This window comes from Pristiophorus japonicus, chromosome 12 (assembly GCF_044704955.1).
Source record: "Pristiophorus japonicus isolate sPriJap1 chromosome 12, sPriJap1.hap1, whole genome shotgun sequence".
NCBI classification, from domain to species: domain Eukaryota; kingdom Metazoa; phylum Chordata; class Chondrichthyes; family Pristiophoridae; genus Pristiophorus; species Pristiophorus japonicus.
In genome coordinates, this window is record NC_091988.1 from 79,633,680 (window position 1) to 79,654,068 (window position 20,389).

General features: G+C 45.5%; 1 protein-coding gene across 1 annotated transcript in view; it reads right to left on the reverse strand.

Moving 5' to 3' along the window:
* The window catches only part of LOC139277351 (coatomer subunit gamma-1), a 78,562-nt gene that overhangs the window by 15,177 nt on the left and 42,996 nt on the right, over positions 1-20,389 (reverse strand). The window contains exons 12-15 of the mRNA XM_070895710.1: positions 16,516-16,704; positions 14,600-14,695; positions 12,444-12,687; positions 8,752-8,827 (exon numbers count right to left, since the gene is read on the reverse strand). Of these exons, the coding sequence (XP_070751811.1) occupies positions 8,752-8,827; positions 12,444-12,687; positions 14,600-14,695; positions 16,516-16,704 (605 nt within the window). The remainder of the gene's footprint in view (positions 1-8,751; positions 8,828-12,443; positions 12,688-14,599; positions 14,696-16,515; positions 16,705-20,389) is intronic.

Below are 20,389 nucleotides of genomic sequence, written 5' to 3' on the forward strand. Positions count from 1 at the left end.
CTTCCTGTAATTTGTTGTAGTCCTCCTCAGTATTGACTATCCCCCCATTTAATAATCTGGACGAGAAACTTTCCCTGATGCTTCTGAGGAACAAGAGGTTGGGGTTATGACCTTGGATTGGCCGAGAGCCCCTTGTCATGAGAATAAACGCACACAGCATAAAAACCTTAATTGCAATTGTTTTATTTCATATCTTACGATTATTTACCCTTAGCAACTGTAGAGAATTTTATACAAAGGTCCAGATCCCCAGGTTCAAGACCTGAACCAGTGAGACAGGAAGGAGTAAGTTTGGGTCATTTTTTCTCATTGAAAGAAAATATAACTAAATTTTCAGCTACAGTGGAACCGGATCAGGCCTCCTTGCTGATAGACTGGTCCCTGATTCCACCAGCAGAGAAGCTGGAGGTTAACCCCCTAACTAGGGTTGCCAACCGTCCAGGGTTAGAAAGAAGGACTTGCATTTATATGGCACCCCTCTCAACCTCAGGACGTCCCAAAGTCAGCCAATGATGTACTGTTTGAAGTGTAGTCACTGTTGCAATGTAGGAAACCGGGCTGCCAATTTTCACACAGCAAGCTCCCAGCACCAACAATGTGATAATGACCAGATAATCTGTTTTAGTGATGTTGATTGAGGGATAAATATTGGCCAGAACACAGGGAATAACGCCCCTGCTCTTCTTCGAAATAGTGCCATGGGATCTTTTACGTCCACTTGAGCGCGCAAACGGGGCCTCGGTTTAGCGTCTCATCCGAAAGAAGGCACCTCCGACAGTGCAGCGCTCCCTCAGCACTGCACTGGAGTGTCAGCCTAGATTTGTGTGCTCAATTCTCAGAGTGGGACTTGAACCCACAACCGTCCAACCCAGAGTCAAGAGTGCCAGTCACTGAGTCACAGCTGACACCTTTTAGAATGGTGATTTAGAATTGAGATTAGAATGAAGTCTCCAGGAACTGAAGATTAATCTCCAGGAAGCAGCCCAGGAGAAAACATCGGGGCATTCAAATAATATTGTGCGCATTTTTTTACATTTTTTTAACATTCTCTTTAAACTTTTCTGTTCATTCGTTCTAAAAATATTGGAGATGGGGAAAAACGGCTGTTTGTCTGAGAGTCAAGAATCATCCAATTGGGTGATGAGGAATCTTTTCGCTTTCCGATTGGCCGTGGGAAGTCGGTGCACCGTGAGGACGGACGTACGTACTGGGCATCCAATAGCGGGAGCGTGGGGGCGGGGACATTGGAGGCAAGGAGGTCATGTGATGAAACCTCCAGGAATACATCCAGAGTTGAAATCCTAATGCTAACAGAGGCAGTTCTAATGCAAGCAATGAGGGCATGTAACGTCAGAGCAGCCCCAGAGCTGGTTCATGGCCGTCTTGTCCTGGTTATTACCTTCCAGAGTTCAGGTGGCTCCCAGGTCAGTCTGAAACCATAGTTACAATTGCTCAGGTATTTCCCCCTCCCCCTTAGTGGCATCACACATAGGTGGAGACAATAAAAACATTACACTTTTCCCCCCCCAAAACACAAAGTCACTCAAAATTTTGATAAATATATATTTTTTTGCACTATCCAATAGCAAGGGATTTTGAATAAAATGTCCTTTTCTATGTAAATTCCCTACTGCTTTGATTGCGAACATCATTTCAGCCCCTTTATTCAAAGTGAACAAAGCTCTAACAAACAGCAATCCTAAGATGTGCAAAGGAACACAGAACCTGCGAGTTACCCCAGTCAAATCCTATGTCACTACCCCAGCAGAGACGGTTGGCACCTAGCAACTAATCGAAGGCAAGACCAGTCTGCGATGGTGTTCAGGAATAGATATTGTTACTTAAAAATGTTTAAGAACACAAGAGCATAAGAAACCGAGTAGGCCATTTGGCCCCTTGAGCCTGCTCTGCCTTTCAATGAGATCATGGCTGATCTTCTACCTCAATTCCACTTTCCCGCCCTATCCCTTGGTTCCCTTAATATCCAAAAATCTATTGAGCTGGTGTAGAGAATTCCAAAGATTCACAACCATCTGAGTGAAGAAATTCCTCCTCATCTCAATCCGAAATAGCTGACCCCTTATCCTGAGACTACACACCCTAGTTCTCGACTCCCCAGCCAGGGGAAACAGCCTCTCAGCATCTATCCTGTCAAGCCCTCTAAGAATTTTATACATTTCAATGAGATCACCTCTCATTCTCCGAAACTCCAAAGAATATATGCCCATTCTAATCAATCTCTCCTCATAGGATACCCCTCTCATCACAGCTTCAAAGGCATTTATTGGCTTTCGCTGGAATTAAGCATACAAAGATGACTTATTAATAATACATCACATATATTTAGCACACTTCTGGTACAAGTTACTGGAGAATTCGCAGGTCATAGTTCTCAAGCTCGAGGGGTTAATGGCTGATCAGGCCATACTGAATTCTAAAGAACTTGTTCTAACATCCATATTTTAAATCTTTCACTCTGCCAAAGGGAGAATCCACATGTTTTCACATTCCCTCATCCAATTAGCTGCAATAACTTCAATTGTAACCAGAATCACTCCCAAAGCCTTTGCCTTGACTGAACTGTCAACCAAGTCAGTCGAGTGGAGACAGTTACAGGACTCAAACCCATGTTCTCGGAAAGAGTCAGCAGTCCAAGCCATTGAAATTTTAACTTCTCGAATGGCTGGCATCATTAACCTGTCAATTATCTCACAACTGCGAGACATTTTTAAAATTCATTCATGGGATGTGAGCATCGCTGGCAAGGCCAGCATTTATTGCCCATCCCCAATTGCCCTCGAGAAGGTGGTGACAAACCGCCTTCTTGAATCGCTGCAGTCTGTGAGGTGCAGGTACTCCCATTGTGCTGTTATAGAATCATAAAATAGTTACAGCACAGAAGATGGCCATTTGGCCTGTCGATTCCGTGCCGATTCTCAGCTAGTCCCACTCCCCTGCCCTTTCCCTGTAGCCCTGCAATTTTTTTCCCCTTCAAATACTTATCCAACTCCCTTTTGAAAAATAAAATTGAGTCTGCCTCCACCACCCTTGCCGGCAGTGCATTCCGAATCTTAACCACTTGTTGCATAGAAATAGAAACATAGAAAATAGGTGCAGGAGTAGGCCATTCGGCCCTTCGAGCCTGCACCGCCATTCAATGAGTTCATGGCTGAACATGCAACTTCAGTACCCCATTCCTGCTTTCTCGCCATACCCCTTGATCCCCCTAGTAGTAAGGACTACATCTAACTCCTTTTTGAATATATTTAGTGATTTGGCCTCAACAACTTTCTGTGGTAGAGAATTCCACAGGTTCACCACTCTCCGGGTGAAGAGGTTTCTCCTCATCTCGGTCCTAAATGGCTTACCCCTTATCCTTAGACTGTGACCCCTGGTTCTGGACTTCCCCAACATTAATAAGAACATAAGAACATAAGAACCAGGAACAGGAGTAGGCCATCTAGCCCCTCGAGCCTGCTCCATCACCCAACAAGATCACGGCTTTTTCTTACGTCACCTTTGATTGTTAGGGAGTTCCAGGATTTTGACCCAGTGACGATGAAGGAACGGCAATATACTTCCAAGTCAGGATGGTGTGTGACTTGGAGGGAAACTTGGAGGTGATGGTGTTCCCATGCACCTGCTGCCCTTGTTCTTCTAGATGGTAGAGGTCGCAGGTTTGGGAGGTGCTGTCGAAGAAGCCTTGGCGAGTTGCTGCAGAGCATCTTGTAGATGGTACACACTGCAGCCACAGTGCGCCGGTGGTGGAAGGCGTGAATGTTTAAGGTGGTGGATGGGATGCCAATCAAATGGGCTTTGTCCTGGATGGTGTCGAGCTTCTTGAGTGTTGTTGGAGCTGCACTCATCCAGGTAAGTGGAGAGTATTCCGTCACACTCCTGACTTGTGCCTTGTAGGTGGTGGAAAGACTTTGGGGAGTCTATGGAGCTCTTGAGGCTGAGCGAACATGGATAGTCTGCCGAATCTCCTTATCAGCTAAAACACTATCTGACTGGAACCCGTGTTATTAACTGAACATCACAGAATCATACAGCACAGAAGGAGGCCATTCAGCCAATAGTGCCTGTGCCAGCTCTTTGAAAGAGCCATCCAATTAGTTCCACTCCCCCTGCTCTTTATGCATATCCCCACCAAATTTCCCCCCTTCAAGTATTTATCCAATTCCCTTTTGAAAGTTGTTATTGAATCTGCTTCCACCATCCTTTCAGGCAGAGCTGTTCAGATCATAACCACTCGCTGCGTAAAAAAACATTTCCTCATGTTGCCTCTGGTTCTTTTGCCAATCACCTTAAATCTGTGCCCAGTGGTTACCGATCCTTCTGCTACTGGAAACTGTTTGCCCTTATTTAATAAGGGCTTTAAGATTTTGAACACCTCTATCAAATCTCCCCTTAACCTTCTCTGCTCTAAGAAGGATGAGTCTTGTTTCTCTAGTTTCGTGCTAACAGAAACTCACTAGGGTTAGAATTGAACAGTAGGGAAGTTATGCTAAACCTGTATCGAACCTTGGTTAGACCACACAGAGTGCTTTGTACAGTTCTGGTCGCCATATTATAAAAAGGATATAGAGGCACTGGAGAGGGTGCAGAACAGATTTACAAGGATGATACCAGAAATGCGAGGGTACAGCTATCAGGAAAGGATGAACAGGCTGGGTCTCTTTTCTCTTGAAAAGAGAAGGCTGAGGGGTGACCTAATAGAGGTCTTTAAAATTATGAAAGGTTTTGATAGAGCGGATAGAGAATGTTTCCTCTTGTGGACAGAGCAAACCAAGAGGCCAGCAATACAAGATAGTCTCCAAGAAATCCAACAGGGAATTCAGGAGAAACATTCTTTATCCAGACAGTGGTGGGAATGTGGAACTCGCTACCACATGGAGTAGTTGAGGCGACTAGTATGGATGCATTTAAATGGAAGCTAGATAAACATGAGGGAGAAGGGAAGAGAGCAGAGAGCGTCATGTTGCTAGAGTTAGGTGAGAAAGGATAGGAGGCTCGAGTGGACCATGGACTGGTTGGGCCGAATGGCCAGTTTCTGTGCTGTATATCCTATATAAGTCTATGCAATCATTTAAAAGCTGACGTTAATATAAAGAATGAACCCTTTCCTTACAATGATTCTCTCTGCCTCCTTGCCAGAAAGTGCCTAGCCTCTAATCTGCAACACCACAGATCAGAAGCCCACATTGTAGATGGGAAACAGCACGGTATCCCTGAGGTACAGACATAGCAGGTGCTGGCTGATCCCTGCAGATCCTAACAATCTCCGTGTGTATGTAACACCGTGCCAAATCTCCCCATATTAATCCCAATTTCCATTGCTGTCTATGATAGATTTACCTTTTCAAAATTGAGCCATTAAGACTTTTAACCGAATTATAACGATGTTGGGAAGTCCCAAGTCTGATTCTTCTGGGTTGAACTTCTGCCGAATACTATTTTAGCACACTGATCAACACACTTGTGCAAAACTGCCACCAGCACTTGCTTAACACAGTCATTAAGCCTTTTTAAATATTTCCTGACATATAATTGAAAACAATTATTTCATTAAAATGGCAGAGAGTGAAATTTAAGACCAATCTACAAAGCAGAACACTTAAATAGCATGCAGAATTTCAACCTCCCCCGATTTAAAATAAATCAGTAATGCTCACAGAATCAGGGCTTTATTGAGAGAACAAACAGACTTGTATTTATAAGCCTTTGGGACATCCCAAAGCACCTCACGGCCAATGAATTACTTTGAAGTGTAGTCACTGTTGTTATATCGGCAAATTCCCCACAGTAAATAGACATAGTTAAACCCAATTCTAATTTAACAAATGCATTTAAGCCTACAGATTTTAAAATGTATGTCACCTTCACTATTTGCACCGTCTGTTTGACGGCCTTACAGGGGAAGTAAAGTCTCGGGCAGCAGCTGGTTGCATGCTTTCCCCGGGGTTAGATAACACTACATCAGCTCTTGGGCTGACACAAGGTTGTGGCCCCCACTAATTTTGATGGAGCAGCTCCAAGACACTTTGCTGTCGGCGTAGCAACCCAATAGCCGGGAGACCCAATATGGCAGGTCCTTATGAATTTGAGGAAACAAAATAAGACTTACATTTATATGTCAGCTATGTCATTTCTATGGCAGTGTCAGCCGTGGCTCAGTGGCTAGCACACTCGCCTCAGTCAGAAGGTTGTGGGTTGAAGTCCCACTCCAGGGACTTGAGCACATACATCTCGGCGGACACTCAGTGCAGTGCTGAGGGAGTGCTGCACTGTCGGAGGTGCCATCTTTCGGATGAGACTTTAAACCGAAGCCTCGTCTGCCCTCTCAGATGGGCAGAAAGAATCCTATGGCACTATTTTGAAGAAGAGCAGAGGAGTTATCCTCGATGTCCTGGGGCCAATATTCATGCCTCAACCAACATAACAAAAACAGATTATCTGGTCATTACTACAGTGCTGTTTCTGGGAGCTTGCTCTGCACAAATTGGCTGCCACGCTTCCCACATTACAACAGTGACTGCACTCCAAAAGTACTTCATTGGCTGTAAAGCGCTTTGAAACATCTGGTGGTCGTGAAAGGCGTTATATAAAGATGCAAGTCTGTCTTTCTACATTGCACCTTTCATGACCTCGGGATGTCCCAAAGCGCTTTTCAGCCAATGTGGGACTTTTGAAGTGAGGTCACTGTTGTAATGTAGGAAACACAGCAGCCAATTTACACACCGCAAGAGCCCCCAAAAAACAATGAGATAAATGGCCAGATAATCTGGGTTTTTTAAGTGTTGGTTGAGGGATAAATGTTAGTCAGGACAACGGGGAAAATGCACCTGCTCTTCCACGAATAGTGCCATGGGGCACGGGATATTTTACATCCACCCGAGAGGGCAGACAGGGCCTTGGTTTAACGTCTCATCCAAAAGAAAACACTGCAGACATTGCAGTACTCCGCAGTGTGGCATTGGAGTACCAGCCTAGGTTTTAACTGTTTTTTTTTTAAAAAAGCAAGATTATTTTTATGGGAGAATTTTGTACAATAATGTTAAAAAGAAAGTACTTCCCTCTACACTTTTATTTAAGCAACTCATTAAACAGCAAACGGAATATATCTTTAAAAAAATCTGGTGCGAATTCTTCCCCCCACCCCACCACCACCCACCCTGTTCCCAAATACACAGACACTTGCTGCCGTACTGTTCAATGGCACTTGCTCATCATCCAGTAATTTGCCCGAGTGATCATTTCTAATCCGAGCGCCTGGACAGTGTGTGTCAACAGTGAGATTATGGCCACGAAGGACACTACAAACACAGGAGTGGGGTAGCACTCTCGCCTCTGAGTCAGAAGATCGTGGGTTCAAGTCCCACTCTGGACGAGCTCATAATCTAGGGTGATATTTAAGTGCTGTACTGAGGCGTTAAACCGTCTGCCCTCTCAGGTGGTCTTAAAAAATCCCATGCCACTATTCGAAGAAGAGCAGTGAGTTCTCCCAGTATTTTGGCCAATATTTAGCTTTCAACAAATACCTATTATATACCTATAATCATTTATTTCATTGCTGTTTGTGAGAGCTTGCTGTGTGCAAATTGGCTGCAGCGTTTCCTACATTACAACAGTGACTACACTTCAACAGTACTTCATTGGCTGTAAAGTGCTTTGGGATGTCCTGAGGTCATGAAAGACGCGATGTAAATGCTACTCCTTGCTTTTTCTTTCTTTTTACAATTGAGCTGAACCCTGTGCTCAACTGATGCCCACACTTACACTTGCTAGCAGAGCTCAGTGGATAGCAACCAGGACTGAGAACTCTGGCTGACTTTTTTTCCTTCCTACTACAAAATCGTTCCCTCTCTGCTAACGGATGAGAAACTGTGAAGAGCAAATCTCTATAATCTCCCCTCCTCTCCAGCACGTGCCTAAAGACACCCGTGTTTCTATTTATAACAAGCTGAGCTCCACACATTTTATTCTGAATAGTCAGCCACATCGCAAGCCACCGGAGAATAGGACGGAGCCAAGGGAATATAAGAACCAAATCACGGTTAAATAGAAACACTTTCATCAGAGCTTTAAATATCTGTGAAGCTGATGCTTGAGTTTTTGAACATGATATAAATATTCCACTATCTTCAGGGATCAGTAAAATGTATACTGGACAGCGCACCTGCCCTCTGTAACAATATGCTTGTATGCAGTAGGTAAAATTATACCAGGAGAGTTAATAGGACAGTACACCCGACATAGGGACAGGAGTAGGTCATTCAGCCCATAGAGCAAGTTCCACCATTCAATTAGAAGTATACTTACAACAGCCAGGAGGCATAGATTTAAAGTAATTGGTAGGAGGTTTAGAGGGGATTTGAGGGGAAATTTCTTCACCCAGGAGGGTGGTGGGGTCTGGAATTCACTGCCTGAAAGGAGTAGAGGCAGAAACCCGCACCACGTTCAAAAAGTATGTGCACTTGAAGTAACCTACAGGGCTACGGACCAAGAGCTGGAAAGTGGGATTAGACTGCATAGCTCATTGTCGGCTGGCATGGACACGATGGGCCGAATGACCTCCTTCTGTGCTGTAAATTTCAATGATTCAAAAACACGTCCTCTCTCTCTCTCGATTTGCACCATCTGTTTGACGGCCTTACACTATACTGAACAGAGTGACTTGCACTGTGTACCTACTCTGTAGCACTATGTTTACACTGGATAGATAACATGATACTGAACTGTGCACCTTACCTCTTCAGCAGCACGCTTACACTGGGGAACATGTCATCATTCTGGGCTCCAAACTTCGCCAAAGCGCTCACAGCAGCTGCAAGAGTTTTAAGAGAGGAGTACAATTCCTTAACCACAAATTTCAATACTGTCAGGCGTGTCGCAAGGCGTCTCGTAAGTGCAAGTGCGGCATGGTGAAGGCAAAATTCAAGTCCCCAGCTTCAGCATCTAAAATAGTGCAGCTGATCTCAAGTTTCACATTTATGGTTTGGGTTAGAGACAGTGCAGCTTTTCATCGGCAGACACAGGAACCCCTTCACCAGCTCCCTGCGTTAAGTGAAAAGATCGACGGCAGGGCAGCTTGAACATAAGAACATAATAAATAGGAGTAGGCCATTTGGCCCCTCGAGCCTGTTCCGTCATTCAATAAGATCATGGCTGATCTGATCTTGGCCTCAACTCCACTTCCCTGCCCGCTCCCCATAACTCTCGACTCCCTTATCATTCAAAAATCTGTCTATCTCCACTTTAAATATATTCAATGACCCAGCCTCCACTGCTCTCTAGGGTAGAGAATTCCAAAGATTCACAACCCTCAGAGAGAAGAAATTCCTCCTCATTTCCGTTTTAAATGGGCTACCTCTTATTCTGAAACGATGCCCCTAGTTCTAGATTCCCCCACGAGGGAAACATCCTCTCTGCATCTACGAGTCAATCCCACTGCCATACAGTTCCTCGAGTCATTCAATAAGACCACGGCTGATCTGCGACCTTAACTCCACCTTCCCGCCCGATCCCCATATCATCTAATTCCTCTAGTGCCCAAATATCTATCAATCGCAGCCTTGAATATACCTAATGACTGAGCATCCACTCTGGGGTAGAGAATTCTAAAGATTCATAATCCTCTGAGGGAAGAAACTCCTTCTCATCTCAGTCCTAAACGGCCGACCCCTTGTCCTGAGACTGTGACCCTTAGGTTCTAGACTCTCCAGCCAAAGGAAACAGCCTCTCCACATCTACCCCGTCAAGCCCTCTTGGAATCTTATGTGTTTCAATGAGATCACTTCTCATTCTTCTAAACTGTGATTGCGGTATGTACTATCTATAGGATGCACTGCTGTAACTCCCTACACCTGGTTTGATAGGGACCGCCGGGCTGGGAGGCCCTACCACCGAGAAGAGACAGGAGTGTCAAAGTCATGGGAACACTTTCTAAGGTTCTCCCTCTCCAAGTCCCACATGATAATAACCTGGACATGTACAACCATTGCTTCATCGTCGCTGGGTCAATGGCCTGGAATTCCCTACCCAGCACAATCTTGGGACTGCATGGATTCGTGAAGGCCCACCACCACTTTCTCAGGGTAACTAGAGATGACCAGCAGATGCCAGCATCAGCCACAATTTTATTTTAAATTCACATGATGTGGGCATCGCTCACAAGGCCAGCATTTATTGTCCGTCCCAAATTGTCCTTAACTGAGTAGCTAGCTAGGTCATTTCAGAGGGCACTGCTGTGGGTCTGAAGTCACAGAGGCCAGACCGGGTAAGGACGGCAGATTTCCTTACCTAAAGAACATAAGTGAACCAGATGGGTTTTTACGACAATCTGGTAGTTATATTGTCACCATCACTGATGCATGTTTCTTTATTCCAGATTTATTTATTAACTGAATTTAACTTTTCAAGCTGCCATGGTGGGATTTGAACTCTTGTCTCTGGATCATCAGTCCAGGCCTCTGGATTACTAGTCCAGTAACATAACCACTGCGATACCGCACCCGCAAATCCCGATCCCAAGGTTGGATCCACAATGTAGCTTTGTGGCTTGTTTTAAATTGGAACAAAAGCAGAGTATCATATTGATTCCAATCCTGTTCTCACCCTAAATGCACGCACACGCACTTCCGAGTGGAGATTATTGGACCTTCTACACCTGGGACGTTGATGACAATTGCTGCACCAGCTGAGGTCAGCTAATTCAGTGCAGATAGAGATTGAGCTTGAAATCTAGTCTTAATAACCACGCGGCTGGGACCTTCACTTACTCTGTCCTCGGGGAGCGCTAATTTATTCATTTTGCTGGTTGATAGTGGATAAGAAGGCAGCATTCTGGGGAACGTAAAGTTTAAGGGCCCAAACTTGGTCAAAGCCAAGGCCTGCCCAAGTGCCACCCAAAGGACCGCCGAGGACCTGAGAGAGACCTGGCGGTACTTTGCCAGGGAGATTCCTCTAAAAGATATGCCAGTACCGCCCAGCGGCAAAAAAATGACTTACACCGTGAATCTGGGCGGCAGCGGGCGGGAGCTCCCAATCTCAGCGGCAAATGCAATCCTCGCCAAAGTGCTGCCGAGGATTGAGTTGGGCCCAGGGAGGGGGGATAAAGCTAAAAATAAAAGTTTAAAAAAACAATGGAACACCTTCAGGGGACCTCATCCACATAAATTGTTGAAAAAATAAATAAAAATAGTTCACTAACCTTTTTTTGCAGGTCTTCTTACTTACCGCTGGGGTTAGACCTGCCTTCACACAGCGGTCCTTCCCCCTCCCGCCCGAGGAATCTGCCAGCTCGGCGGGCGGGAGGTCACTTACACGACTTGCGCACTAGCGGTCCTCCCCTCCCAGTGACGGCAGACCTAGAGGAATCTGTCACCGTGGGGAGACTGCCAAAAAATCTCGGCAGCAGTCGGCGGTAAGGCCACCAAGTTTGGGCCCTATGTGAACTGTGACAGTTAGGCCGAGAATTTGGCCTCATTAGCACCTCCTGTTATTGCCTCCGGGGGGAGCGGGGGCGGTGGTGCGATAACGGGGCGTTAACGACTTACCGACTGGGCGTGGCAAGATGAACGACTCCCGCTAACTTGGCCGAGAGGTTTGCGGCGGGGGTAGCACGCTGCGCCACGATCTCCTGCGCCCGGAGATGGTAATGTTATTGCCGTGCGCATCGCCCAGGTAGCGTTCTGGACTTCGGTTCCGCCCCCTGCGGTATCACCAGGCGACAACCAAACAGCTGCAGGAAGCGTTGTTCGGGAGGCCGGCGCTTCGGGGGCGAAAGTTGATGTGGAGGTTGCCGTGGCAAGTGCAAAATTTCTAAAAATTATTTTAAAATGTTTCCGTTTCCTCTTTGGCCGCGATCGATCAGCCCGGCAATCTGCTGCGGTGCATGGGGCTGAACAGACAGAATCGCGGCGACGTTGGGGACCAGCTCACTGGTCCCAGTGCAGAGCCTGTAGCGATGGCCCTTCCCTTAAAGGGAGGGAAGGAGCCTTAGATTATGGCATCGCTGCACAGGACATTGTGCAGTGCTGCACAAACAGCCTGCGTCCTTTAGCTCTCCAGGAAGGAAGTGGAGCACCTGCTTTAGCACTCCACTTCCTTCCTGGAGCACCAACACCGAATTTAAAGAAAGCTGAAAAACATTAGTAATTGTTCCAACTTTCAAAAGCTAGCACCTCAAGCAGGCCGCTCCCAAATGTCTCCCCAATGAATTAAAAACGGGTAAAGTCAGATCGGACACTTCTCTCCAAAAACATTTGCCCTCATTACTTCTTGCCCTGCCTTCAAAAACCCACACCTTTCAACCATGCCTCTGGCTTCCAACCCCCGCTCACCAGTTTCCTTCTTCCTCCCCTTGCCTGCTGAATGTTCACCCTGACCCACCCTTTATGCGAAGGAGCATCGATGGGGAGCGGACACAACGTGCGACTCACCTGCCCGGACCTCTTCGTTCTCCAGGATGACCCGGTTGTAGATGAAGCGAACGTACTTGGAGGGGTTGGGGGTGCGGGCCCCTTCCCTCCCGAGCAGGTGGAGGATGCGGGTGGCGAGGACGGTGAACTCGCAGTCCTCGATGAACTCGCAGAGGTGAGCCAGCCCGGTCTCCTTGCTCTCCGGGTTGTCCTCGATGATGCAGATGATGCATTCCACAATCACGCGCTTGTACTCAAACCCACCCTGAGGGGAAGACAGCAGTCAGAACATGAGCCAACCTGCACACAGCCCGGGATTCCCACTGCTCACGGAGCCAAAAGGCGGTCACGTCATTTGTGGACTGCGTAAAAATAGAACGTCCGTCCACGCTCAGACAACATAAAATCCGCAGCGGATTTACTTAATTGAAGTCCTGAGCTAATTTTGTGAAGGGCCGCACTTGGAGGCAGGGATTAAATATTGTAAGTCACTTCTCTAAAAGTGCTACTAAACAGTAGTTTGTGCAAAATACGACAAATAAACTGGGATACTGTCGATGGACCTGTTTTCACCAACTGCTATATTTTCTGCTGTATTCATAAGAGGAGGTATAATGATGGGGGAGAAAGGATCTTAGAATCAATGTAACTACAGCACAGGAGGAGGCCATTTGGCCCATAATGCCAATGTTACCTCTTCATTTGGAGCTATCTGCTCTATTCCCATTTACCCAAATCCTTTTAGATTCTTCCTTTTCAAATACTTATCCAGTAAATGATATTATAGTGTCTGCCTCAATTGTTGGACTAACCTAGGAGCTACCCGACCCTTGGAAAAATAACCTAACACACACCTTCAACAAAAATCACTCTTGGACTAAATGTTGTCCTTAAGGAACCTGCTTTGAATGCAAACCATTGTATAGCAACTAGACTCCAGAGCGTATTAAGCAGTAGACTATCACATTTAGATAATGATCCCAGTAAGTTCAATAAGATGACCACCCTACACTGTGACAAAAGTAACTCTCCCATGACACAGCACCTCAGGACACTATTGCAATGCATCACCCGCTCTCCCTCCTTCGGCATCTTCCTGTGCAAGCGCAGGAGATGCAACACATGCCCTTTTTCCCTTTCACCTCCTTCCTGCCCACCATCCAGGGCCCCAAATACCCCTGCCAGGTGAAACAGCAATTTATTTGTACTTCTTTCAATTTAGTATACTGTATTCACTGCTCCCGATGCAGTCTCCTCTACAACGGGGAGATCAAACAGTTGGGTGACCGCTTTGCGGAACACCTCCGTTCAGTCTGCAAGCGTGACCCGAGCTTCCGGTCGCCTGTCATTTCACTTCTCCACACCACTCCCACTCTGACCTCTCTGTCTTTGGCCTCCTACAACACAAGCTTGAGGAACAACACCTCATCATTCGATTAGATACTTTACAGCCTTCCGACTCAAAACTGAGTTCAATAATTTCAGATGGCAACTGTTGATAATTCTGCTATTACCATTTACACCTCTTCTAGACCCACCTTTTGTTTCTTTACTTATCCCATTATCATCTTTGTACTATCATACGTTTTGCCATGTATTCACGCCTGCCTTGCACCCTATCACCCTGCCTTTTTGTTCTTTCCTCCCCTCCCCCCTTTCCCTGCCTCTGCAATTGCTGAAACCCTGTTACATCTCTAACTTTTTTCAATTCTGACAAAAGGTCATCGACCAGAAACATTAGCTCTGTTTCTCCCTCCACAGATACTGCCCGACTTGCTGAGTATTTCCAGCATTTTCTGTTTTTATTGCATTGTACTGTCAGCTATTGACAACAGACTGGATGATGGCGTTGCTGAAATGCCTCCTATTCAAACTGTTACTGGCCAAGTTTGGACATAATTTTGAACACCTCTATTAAATCTCTGCTTAATCTCACTGAGAGAATAATAAGGAAAGAGCATGGGGGAGTGAGACTAACTGGATAACTTTCAAAGCGTTGGCACAGGCATGATGGCTGAATGGCCTCCTTCTATGTTGCAGGGTTCAATGAAGTTATGTGAGTAGCTCTGAAGTCTGTTCACAACAATCCACAAAGTTAATAAAAAATGATAAAATATGACTCTTAATTAAAAGGACAGCGTTATTCCTTAAGCCACTTTGATTCTACATTAACATACCTCTTCGCGCAGCATAGTGAACAGGAAGTTCATCATCACAGCGTGCTTTCGTGGGTACTTCTGACACAGGGCACTGATAGCCTGCACCACCACCACCTGAACACAGAAGATCAGAACATCAAGCACCAGTTAGGGGAAGATTTCCTCCAAGCAACATTGTTTTCTTTAAAGTAGATCTCAAATACTTCCAAAACAATAAGCAAAACTCAACATACAGTACACATAAAACTGGACACTTGCAGGACGCAGGGATGCGTGTGTGTGGTGGGGGGTGGGCATGAGAGATGTAGCTGACTTGCTGCAAGTCAAAATATCTCCCAACCAACAAGGTGAGAACAGACATCAGACCTGGTACCCTCTAGACCACAGGGCTTTAGTACCACAATGGGCGATGTACTTAACATGGCCAGCCTTGGCCCAGTGGGCAGCACTCTCACCTAGGAATCAGACGGTTGTGGGTTCAAGTCCCACTCCAGAGACTTGAGCACAAAATCTAGGCTGACACTGCAGTGCAGTACTGAGGGAGCACTGCACTGTCAGAGGTGCCGTCTTCGGCTGGGACGTTAAACCGAGGCCCCATCTGCCCTCTCAAGTGATCCCATGGCACTATATTGATAAAAGCATGATCAATGTTTATCCCTCAATCAATTGCACTTAAACAAAAATAGATTTATCTGGTTATTACCATATTGCTGTTTGTGGGATCTTGCTGTGGGCAAATTGGCTGCCATGTTTCCTATAGTTCACCACTTCAAAAAGCACTTAATTGGATGTAAAGTGCTGTGCGACATCCTGAGGTCATGAAAGGCACTAAATAAATCCTTATCTGTACTTTTGTCGTTAACTTTTGATTTTGGTGCCTCATGATTAAGGAGGCATAAGTTGCTTCAGCATTTGATCCGTTATTTATTGACCTCTACTGGACAGCTGTGTGTGGGGTAGCAGATGAGAATCTGATGGTGGTGTTGTCCCTGTTTCAATAGCCTCCCCACATTCACCTTCTAACTTATTTGGGGTCATTTCACAGGGTGCCAACCCAGAATGTGTGTTATAAACTACAGCATAATTAACGCAAGGCTCATTACTGAAATCAACCCAAGTACAAACAGAAGGTTCCCCTGATGGGCTATTGTATAAATGCACCGCACAGATTGGATCTGGGCCCAGGTTCTAGCCCCACTTTGTGCCGAGTCAGGCTACGGGTATAGTTGATGTTGGTGGTCCTTGGTTAGGTAGGGATAAATAATCATCTCAAACTTCTGCTCCTGCCCTCTATTCAGAGGCCCATGCTGCAAAGAGAAAGCGAGTGTGCGCATGTGCGATGACGGCAATATTCACTATCTAGGCGCCATGAGGGTGGCCACCTAGGCACAATGATCCTGCTAAGGTGTGCTCATGCGCGGCCACGCAGTAATCTGAAAGGTCCCACGCCGGCCGCTCACCACCTTTTACATTGTGACTACCGTGCATGCATAGAAATTTAAAGGGACCACGCATTAAAAGAGACAGGCCGCGCAGCTTACAGGGAACATTGCCGAGGCAGGGAGTCAAAGGGCTGCCGGTGTCCAGTGAGCCGTAACACCTGCAACAGTTAATGATCACAGGAGATAAGGGGAGAAAATAAAATCATTTTATATATATATAAATATAAGACAAAACTAGGTAAGTACATGAGGGAGAAAGGATGATAGGGTTAGTAGGGTGGGAGGTGACGCGTGTGGAGCATGATCACCAGCATGGACCACTTGGATCGAATGGTCTGTTGCTGAAAATTCTATGCAAAAAAACCATTTTTTTTTGGATTACAACTACATGAAGAACACATTGGGTACACATCAGAAACACCAGAAATGGAGATAAAGGCACCTCATTGAGTCCCATCACTGAACCTTCGAGGGAGAAATGGGCTCGGTTACCTTGAACTCGTCTGAAATTTCAGACATGAAAGAGGAGATCTGCTTCATGAGGCGGTCGATGCTGCTCTCGCTGCCGGTTTTCAGCAACGTGGTGATGGCGAGGGTGGCAATGCTGCGGTTCGAGTCCGTCACCAAGTTTTCCAGATCCAGGTTGCATGCTGTCACTGCCGACGGGTGCTTCATCGCCACCTGAAAATAAGCGTGTTGGCTTTTTTAAAAAAACACTCAATATCCTGGCAGCGCGCTGACACGAGCTTTACTCTCCTACCTGATTGATGCCACAGATAGCATGTTAAAACTTCCAACTAAACAGGACTTGCCAGGAATTCAACCGAACAATTAAGTTTATAGTTTTCTTTTACACATTGCTACAGAAGGAGTGTACAAATATTGGGGAATGTGCAGAGAACAGAAAAGATTCCAAGTACAAGAGGATGAACTGCCAGAAAAAGTAGATACCCTGCGGGGATATGGGGATAATTGAATTGCACTTTCAAAGAGCCGACACAGGCATAATGGGCCGAATGGCCTTCTCCTGTGCAGTGTGATTCAATGATCCTATAGGGGAGACTGTTTAAGTAGGACAGCTACCTCTTTGAAGCGTATAAAATATTAAATGGTTAGATAAGACAAGACCTAAATATAATACTTTCAAATTCAGCAGGCTAATAGGATCAGTGTCATGAATATAAACTAGTGAAAAATAAACTTAGGCGAGATACTAGAGGCACTTGTTTATACTAAAGAATGATAAATGTCTGCAATAATGTCCCAAGCAGGTCAAACAGACAGAATTTTTAGGAGTGTGCTAAACATGCTGGGCCAGTAGAGTTGGAATGTTGAAGAGGCAAGCTTCGGTAGCCCTCGACTTTTCTATTGTTCTGAAGTCTCCAAAAATGAACCTGTGCTTTACCTGAACTATGTACCTGCGCTTTACCTGATGTTGGCACTGGGGTCTCAAAAGTGTAACATTGTTCCACCCTTCACCTTAATGGGGAGAGCAAAAGATAAACCACCCAAATTGAAAGTCTTTGGAAGTATAAATCTCTTCAGATGTTAATTAACGCTTTCCCCAACTTCTAATAAAATTAACTACAAAGTAAAGTCTACAATTAATTAACATTTATGTACCAATTCATCAGTGGCCTTTGGGGAAGGGTCAGAAGTCAGAAGATTGTGGATTCAAACCCCAGAGACTTGAGCACATAATCAAGGCCAACAATGCAGTGCATCACTGAGGGAGAGTTGCATTATTGGAAGTACCATCTTTCGGATGAGATATTCAACTGAAGCTCAGTGTCTCCTCTCAGGTGGATGTGAAAGATCCCATAGCACTATTTAAAGAGCAGGAGATTTATCCCCAGTGTCCTGGCCAATATTTATCCCTCAATCAACATCACTAAAACAGATTATCTGGTCATTATCACATTGGGGCATTGGGACCGGTTCTGGGGGAGGTGGGACCAGTACAAACCGGACGGTCTGCACCTGGGCAGGACTGGAACCAATGTCCTAGGGGGAGTGTTTGCTAGTGCTGTTGGGGAGGATTTAAACTAATATGGCAGGGGGATGGGAACCAATGCAGGGAGACAGAGGGAAACAAAAAGGAGCCAAAAGCAAAAGACAGAAAGGAGATGAGGAAAAGTGGAGGGCAGAGAAACCCAAGGCAAAGAACAAAAAGGGCCACTGTACAGCAAAATTCTAAAAGGACAAAGGGTGTTAATAAAACAAGCCTGAAGGCTTTGTGTCTTAATGCAAGGAGTATCCGCAATAAGGTGGATGAATTAATTGTGCAAATAGATGTTAACAAATATGATGTGATTGGGATTACGGAGACGTGGCTCCAGGATGATCAGGGCTGGGAACTCAACATTCAGGGGTATTCAACATTCAGGAAGGATAGAATAAAAGGAAAAGGAGGTGGGGTAGCATTGCTGGTTAAAGAGGAGATTAATGCAATAGTTAGGAAAGACATTAGCTTGGATGATGTGGAATCTATATGGGTAGAGCTGCAGAACACCAAAGGGCAAAAAACGTTAGTAGGAGTTGTGTACAGACCTCCAAACAGTAATAGGGATGTTGGGGAGGGCATCAAACAGGAAATTAGGGGTGCATGCAATAAAGGTGTAGCAGTTATAATGGGTGACTTTAATATGCACATAGATTGGGCTAGCCAAACTGGAAGCAATACGGTGGAGGAGGATTTCCTGGAGTGCATAAGGGATGGTTTTCTAGACCAATATGTTGAGGAACCAACTAGGGGGGAGGCCATCTTAGACTGGGTGTTGTGTAATGAGAGAGGATTAATTAGCAATCTCATTGTGCGAGGCCCCTTGGGGAAGAGTGACCATAATATGGTGGAATTCTGCATTAGGATGGAGAATGAAACAGTAATTTCAGAGACCATGGTCCAGAACTTAAAGAAGGGTAACTTTGAAGGTATGAGGCGTGAATTGGCTAGGATAGATTGGCGAATGATACTTAGGGGGTTGACTGTGGATGGGCAATGGCAGACATTTAGAGACCGCATGGATGAATTACAACAATTGTACATTCCTGTCTGGCGTAAAAATAAAAAGGGGAAGGTGGCTCAACCGTGGCTATCTAGGGAAATCAGGGATAGTATTAAAGCCAAGGAAGTGGCATACAAATTGGCCAGAAATAGCAGCGAACCTGGGGACTGGGAGAAATTTAGAACTCAGCAGAGGAGGACAAAGGGTTTGATTAGGGCAGGGAAAATGGAGTACGAGAAGAAGCTTGCAGGGAACATTAAGGCGGATTGCAAAAGTTTCTATAGGTATGTAAAGAGAAAAAGGTTGGTGAAGACAAACGTAGGTCCTCTGCAGTCAGAATCAGGGGAAGTCATAACGGGGAACAAAGAAATGGCGGATCAATTGAACAAGTACTTTGGTTCGGTATTCACTAAGGAGGATACAAACAACCTTCCGGATATAAAAGGGGTCAGAGGGTCTAGTAAGGAAGAGGAACTGAGGGAAATCTTTATTAGTCGGGAAATTGTGTTGGGGAAATTGATGGGATTGAAGGCCGATAAATCCCCAGGGCCTGATGGACTGCATCCTAGAGTACTTAAGGAGGTGGCCTTGGAAATAGCGGATGCATTGACAGTCATTTTCCAACATTCCATTGACTCTGGATCAGTTCCTATGGAGTGGAGGGTAGCCAATGTAACCCCACTTTTTAAAAAAGGAGGGAGAGAGAAAACAGGGAATTATAGACCGGTCAGCCTGACCTCAGTAGTGGGTAAAATGATGGAATCAATTATTAAGGATGTCATAGCAGTGCATCTGGAAAATGGTGACATGATAGGTCCAAGTCAGCATGGATTTGTGAAAGGGAAATCATGCTTGACAAATCTTCTGGAATTTTTTGAGGATGTTTCCAGTAAAGTGGACAAAGGAGAACCAGTTGATGTGGTATATTTGGACTTTCAGAAGGCTTTCGACAAGGTCCCACACAAGAGATTAATGTGCAAAGTTAAAGCACATGGGATTGGGGGTAGTGTGCTGACGTGGATTGAGAACTGGTTGTCAGACAGGAAGCAAAGAGTAGGAGTAAACGGGTACTTTTCAGAATGGCAGGCAGTGACTAGTGGAGTGCCGCAAGGTTCTGTGCTGGGGCCCCAGCTGTTTACATTGTACATTAATGATTTAGACGAGGGGATTAAATGCAGTATCTCCAAATTTGCGGATGATACTAAGTTGGGTGGCAGTGTGAGCTGCGAGGAGGATGCTATTAGGCTGCAGAGTGACTTGGATAGGTTAGGTGAGTGGGCAAATGCATGGCAGATGAAGTATAATGTGGATAAATGTGAGGTTATCCACTTTGGTGGTAAAAACAGAGAGACAGACTATTA